This window comes from Zootoca vivipara, chromosome 12 (assembly GCF_965207765.1).
Source record: "Zootoca vivipara chromosome 12, rZooViv2.hap1.1, whole genome shotgun sequence".
NCBI classification, from domain to species: domain Eukaryota; kingdom Metazoa; phylum Chordata; class Lepidosauria; order Squamata; family Lacertidae; genus Zootoca; species Zootoca vivipara.
This window is the reverse complement of record NC_142595.1, coordinates 33,296,598-33,303,084: the sequence shown is the minus strand read 5'-3', so window position 1 is coordinate 33,303,084 and position 6,487 is coordinate 33,296,598. Positions and strand designations below refer to the sequence as shown.

The 6,487-nt window shown below is 47.4% G+C and overlaps 1 protein-coding gene across 1 annotated transcript; it reads right to left on the bottom strand.

Annotated features, from left to right (window-relative positions):
• Positions 1–859: 859 nt before the first annotated feature.
• ELOB (elongin B) lies at positions 860–6,428 on the bottom strand. The gene is made up of 4 exons (XM_035135700.3): positions 6,335–6,428; positions 2,958–3,092; positions 2,127–2,235; positions 860–1,214 (listed from the first exon to the last, which is right to left on the bottom strand). Exons 1-4 carry the CDS (start codon positions 6,335–6,337, stop codon positions 1,102–1,104), a joined length of 360 nt encoding a protein of 119 aa, XP_034991591.1. The 5' UTR covers positions 6,338–6,428; the 3' UTR covers positions 860–1,101.
• Positions 6,429–6,487: the final 59 nt, after the last annotated feature.

Sequence of the window (6,487 nt, the reverse complement as noted above, 5' to 3'; positions counted from 1 at the left end):
ACACCTTAAATGTCAAAAGCCAGGGTGAAGAGTTGCAGTTACCAGAAACAAAAATAAACGTGCCATAAATGCCTGTGTCTGGAGTTCCGCAACTAAAGGGCTGCCATAGAAAATGCTTTCTCCTGAGCTACTGCTTCACAAGCCTCTTGAGGGCAGAGGAACTACCAAGATGGTCCCTCTGCCTCTCTTAGCACTCGAGAGGGTCTGTAGGGAAGGAGGTGGTCTTTCATGTAGCTGGGGCCTGAGTCATTAGGGCAGGCATCCCCAAACTTCGGCCCTCCAGATGTTTCAGACAATTCCCATCTTCCCTGACCACTGGTCCTGCTAGCTAGGGATCAGGGGAGTTGTAGGCCAAAACATCTGGAGGGCCGCAGTTTGGGGATGCCTGCATTAGGGCTTCACACATGAATGTGAGCACCTTGAATTGGCCCCAGAAATGAACTGGCAACATATGAGATCCAAGCAGAACCCAAGTCAGTTTCTGGCTGCTGTATTTTGGGCTAGTTTAGTTTCTGAATCATCTTCAAGGGCAGTGCATTGTGATAATCCAATAATAAAAAAGGTGTTGTTGGACTCAAGTTCCCACCAGCATGATGGGAGATGGCTATTAACATTTGTTCGGTGACAATATACTTACCCCGGGGCTTAGAAGAGCATTTTAAACAACAAATTCCAGAGTGGGAGCCTGCAGTCTTTAAGGTCTCGCAAGACTCTGCTTGCTGGAATCTCAAAGACCACCACAAATTCAGTGTGGCATAAACTTTCGCTAGTTGTCCTGACATGATCCCAGTCCCTGAAAACAGGGTTCTTTTTGTGTTTCATAGCACAGGCCCACAACACAAGACAAGGGGAAAAAAAAACCAGCTGAACTTTTATTGTTTCCAAAACCAAAAATGAAAACATTGCTCTGTTTGATGAGTGGGGAGGGGCTTGGAAGGAGGTGTGGTCTTGTATAGAGAGGGGCGGAGTAAAAGGGGGATCTGGATTGGAGGGGTGGGACAGTGCCATGTCTCTCTCCACGCTGGAGGGTTGAGGGAGGGAGTGGGTGGTGGGGAAGGGGTGCCACGGGTTGTGCAGCTCGCTCTGTCGCCATCTGGCCTCTCACTGCACCGCTTGCTCATTGGCGCTGCTGCCAGAGTCCTGGGGCTTCATCACGTCTGGGAGCTCCGGGGGGCTGGAGAAGGGATCAATGCGGAGGGGCTCAAAGGCATCTTCTGCACGAGAGGAGGAAGAGGAGAAGATGACACAGTCAGTTTGAATTTGTGCAAGCTGGTAACTAGCAAGGCTGGAACCAAACAATTCCACAAGTCAACCAAGAGCGACCCACATGCCAGTGGTGGACAAGGCTTGCCGTCAAAGAGTGTGGAGCAATGAAGGCAAATTTTCCATTTGTACAGTAGGCTAATTTTCAATATACACTCGCACACCCCTCTCTATCTAGGCAAGTAAGAGGCATTGTCACAAGTTCAAGGACAGGTTTCAGACGGTCAAAAAGACACAAGGAGGATGCAAAGCATGGCTAGTGCACGGTTGTGTCCTGGGGAAGAGTTCTGAAGACCAGGCAGAGAGGACTGCATTTGTATCCCAGGCCTAAGGTTTCCGACCCCTGAGCTGAAAGCTTTTGTCAATGCACGGGTGAGCAGAGTGCGATGCAAAATAGCAGCTGCTTACTCCTACATCAGCCCCAACACAAGTTTTTCTTAAAAAGAGGATTTTACTTCTATACTGTTTCACACAGATGCTTTGAATTGGGTGAAATTATTGTAGCATCTCTCTGCTTTGCCTCCTGCAAACTAAGGGGAAAGAAACCACCTATTGGCTTCCCCCATATTCCTTTGGACTGCAAGACAGCTTTCTGCCCCAAAGCAGCAGCTACGCACTATTCACCTTGTCAAAAAGGGTCATGAGAAAAAGCTGAGGATCCGGCAGCTCTCAGCCCACCGACTCATTCCTGCACAAGGCAATGGGTGCCCTGATCATTTCCACCAACGTGAATGGCAACAGGTGGTTTAATGGCTAATCAGCCTAAAAGTACCCAAATTGTAGGGCAGACAACAGATGCATGAAACAAATAAATTCTATTCCCTTCCCTTCCCAAATCTAGAAAGCAAGACACCCCAACTCACCACTGGCTTTGAAGGCCAAGCCAACTGTTGCTGGGGCCTGAGGTCGTGCTGTCTGGCTGGTGAAGCCACAGTCTCCGAGGGTTTTGCCGTCATCCAACAGCTGGTCATCCTGTAGGGTGAAGTGGCAATTGCACAGCAAATTAAATCTTAGCAATGCACAACCCCCCAAAAAAACTAACCTGGTAGCACAACACAACTTTTGCTGCTGTGGGGTGGGTAAAGAACAGCAAGCAGGGAATTTGTTGAGATTGCCTCTGTGATGACAGGCCACAACGTGGCCCTGTAACACCAGCAATTGGAGCATGCAAAGGCACACACCATCGTCACAACAGCATGCATCCGGGGGGGGGGGGGAGAGTGATGGGGATGGGTGTTTAATGAGCAACAGTAGGATCGAAGGGTAGAGCTGTTATTTCAAGACTTGTTCTGGGGCATGCCAGCAGGCTGCGAGAGGAGCAGAGTGAAAAATTAAGCCAACGTGTTTGGTAAATCTTCAAGCCTATGCTTTTCACAGTGCGCAGGCCCCACACAGCCTTGAGCTCTGCTCTGCTCCACTCCATTTGTGGGCAGTGGCATTACTTTGAGGGGGCAGAGACTACGGATTCCTGCAGGTTGCCTGCATGACAGCTGAGTGACGGGGAATCCCAGGGGCATCACCGCTGCCCAGGATTGGCCCGAGATAAAGGCAAAGGACGATATCTCCCCCTCCACCCATTCCGTATACAGAAGTTGACCAGACCAGCTGTTATAATAATAGCTGCAATCCACAGGGAGGGGATATTGGGGTATGCTCTGCAGTGAGAAAAAGCACACACACCCCCCCCCCGTTACCTTGTATAGCCTTTGTTCTTCTGGGGGTCTCTTAAGTATCCCCTCAACAATTCTTTTCAGCTCGTACACCGTACTGGACTCCTTGGCGTCTGTGAAGATGGTCGTCTTGTGACGTCGGATCATTAAAAAGACGTCCTGTCAAATGGAAAAGTGCCAATGGATGGTGAGCAAGTATTTGCTGATGCACAACACCTTTTCAGGAGCTTGAGCCATGGAAGCCATTCATAACTTTAAAAAGAAAGAAGAGAGAGAACCTCTAAGTTCTCAGGAGTGTTCCTACTCACTTCCCTAAAGGCAGTTATGACCTTTCACAAGTGTCCATGTGAGTGGCTATTTACAGGTTGGAACAACTCATAGAAACCTGCATTATACTATGTCTGACTATTTGATCAAATAGCTCAGCTCCGATTGACACTGGCTGTCTATGGCTTCAGCTTTTCCCACCACCCTCTCCCCAATCCTTTCAACTGGAGACACCAACCCATGATTTTTTTTGCATGCAATGAAGGTGATCTTCCCCTTAACAGTTGTTTGAACCAAACAAAGCCCAGTTGGGGAAGACACCCTGAAAGCTGTACAAGTTGGTGGAAGGCACTGAACCACTTCAGACTGTAGGTGGGGGGAAAGCAACATTTTCAAAATCCTCCCCAAAGCTTAAAAACAAAAAACAACAACTCTACTTTTGTTAGAGAACTAGCACATCAGCAACTAGCCTAGAAGCTCTCTTTCTAGTGTTCTAGTTTTCTGCTTGCAGGGCATTTTTACATGGAGAGCAGTCCAAAGTGTGGTCTCCCACCTGCGCCCTGATGTGGTAAAGTCTGCTCCACCACCTCAGTATCCAACCAACTCATTCTGCTGCATGTGTAGACTAGTCCATAAAATTCTTCTGGCACAAGGTGCAACATGCCCCAGGCACAATGACAGCATCCAGGTGTAACTTATTTCTTTTGAATTTGGGTAAACAAGGTTAATACCATGTTCTCATGGTACTAACCAGCATTTTGCAGGTATGCAAGTCAAAGTGCTCAATGGACAGCAACTGCTGCACATCATGTGGTATTTATAATGGCCTTTCAGCACCTGTGGAAGACTTACTTCTGACAACAAGCCTTCTAAGTGAAGTCCCCCCCCCATGGGATATGGGATCCAAAATTATTTTTTACATATGCAACGGTTTAATATATGTTTTCATTGTATTTTAACTAAATCACTTTCAGATGTTTAATAGGAAACAATGATTCTATGAATTCATAAATAAAATAAATAAATATCTTTTAAGAAGTTAAACTAGCATGGAACAGTCTCCATTCATGTTGGAACTGAAAGAACTCCAGCTTGTAAGTCTCATTATTGCAAGGTCAGATGTTCATGCACTGAAATAACAACAGTGATAAAGAGCTCAAAATGCAGACTGTTTCCTCCCCATTGGCCCAATATTTTGATTTCTTTCTGTTCATTGGCTCTTTTTTCAGGGGAAGACTCAACATCTTTCCTCTTTAGGGCTGACAAATTCTAAAACAATAATACCCCACAATAGGTAGTGCAGCAGTTTTGACACTGCATATAATGCAGATACATAATTTCAAGTATCCACATTAGCCCTTGTTCTCAACGTATGTGGGCAACATTTTCCAGCTCATTTTCTTTGAGGTGTAATCCAAAGACTTTTCTCCTCTACTGTATTGAAAATCTTAGGACTGTCTTGGATACCTTTCCATTAAGAATTTGAGGGTCCCTGTAAGGCCATTTAGCTTCTCTTTCACCATGAAAGGAAGCCTCTCTTATCTGATGCTTAATCAACCCATTCTACAGAAACGAATCCTTTGCTGGGAAAATCTGTATGACACCCCTGCTGACTGGGTGATCTTAGGCTAGTCACTTTCCTTTAGTCTACCATACCTCACAGGGTAGTTTTGAGGATAACATTGTGTGGGGAGGGGTGAGAATGACTGTGTGTGCTTCCCTCAGCTCCTTGGAGCAATTGTCTTCTGCATTTTCAGACACAGAAGCCACCTTCACACACTTTCCCCTTCTCTCAAGTTTAATTAGGAAACAAGAAAAGATTGGTGTCTTGACCCACCATAAGGACAGGATGAGACCCAAGAATGAAAGGATGAAGCCCAAGAATGGATGGAGTAAAATAACAACAAAAACAATAATAGAACAACTACAACTCTCTCTCACCCAACTCTCAGTGGCTGTAGGGTGGCATCCTGCTTCAAGCAACCTCTTATATTGAAAAGTCTTATCCTCCCTACCCTGCTCCACAAGCTAAGAGCACTCAGGCTCCTTCAAACTTTCATTGCCACTCCTGTAATCCTGAAATATCATCGAATGCATTTTTCACTCCCCCCCCCCTCTTCTTCTTGGCTCTTTTGTAAATATAAAGCAGCAGGGACAGCCTTGCTTGAGAAGCGTCAAACAGCTCATTTAACCTTACTAGGGAGTGGAAATTTTAGATAAGAGGTCACCTAACATAGGAATCTCATCCTCTTCCCTATTTGCTAGTGATGCTCCACAACATAACACAACCATAGTCTGTGTGTGTTAATGTGCATTTGTGGCATGCCAGAATTACCAACACAGGATAGATGTTGGTGGGTGGGTGACAGTAGAAATGAGGCATGCTTTGCAGAAAGACAGAAGGACTATAAACAGGTCATTGGGTGTCACAGCTGCATTCTAGAGTGGGGCTAGAGTTCAGATTCTCACATAAAAAAGAGGTGGGGACTGTGAAACTTCCTGCTCGACAGTGCGCCAATCATCCCTTCCCAGCCCAACCTACAACACAGGGCTGTTGTAAGCATTAAATTTCGGGGGCCGGAACAGAACCACAAACACGGCCCTGGGCTCCATGGAGGAAGGGAAGGATAAAAAATAATGCCTGGACGCTATTATTAGTGTGAACAACAACAAGGGAGTGTACACACCCAATGTGGGGCAGAGAGGGAAACAGGAAAGGGAAGAAGAGGACGAGACGCAGAGGGACCACCTCCCGTTTTGATAAGGGAAACTGAGCGGGGCTGGAAAAAGTTGCCACCCAAAAAGGGGAATGGGATGGTTGCCACGAAATAAGATCCTAGGGGGTGAGGGGGAGGCAGAGAACAGGGGGATTGGAGGGTAAGAGGGCAAAAAGAAATGAATATATAAAGAAGATGGGGCGGGGTGGGGGGGAGCCACAGGGGAGGCGCTGGGGGTTGGAAGGGAGATGCTTAAACCTGGGGTATGGGGGTGTAGAAAAAGGTGAAGGGGGCCGGCGGAGGAAGTGGGAGGGAAATAGTATCCCTATCCCTGCTACTGTTATTACTACCAGCACTATTGTTATTATTGCCGACGGTCCCCCCTCCCTCCTCTCTTGCTCCCCCTCCCCTACTCACCATCTCTGCAGCCGCAACCTCAGCCCAGACCCCCCAGAGAGGAAAAAGCAGCAGAACCCCCAGTATCCCAACATGCACCGCAACCTCAGGACAGCCCAGCCGGGTTCGACGGGAGGAGCGGCGCGGCGCATGCGCTTCGGGAGCGCTCGGCGG

Coding starts and splice junctions, on each gene's coding strand:
- ELOB (XM_035135700.3), bottom strand. Junction 2,236..2,957: donor AAGAACAAAGGCTATACAAG/GTAACGGGGGGG, acceptor TTCACCCTACAG/GATGACCAGCTGTTGGATGA. Junction 1,215..2,126: donor CTTGGCCTTCAAAGCCAGTG/GTGAGTTGGGGT, acceptor CCTCTCGTGCAG/AAGATGCCTTTGAGCCCCTC.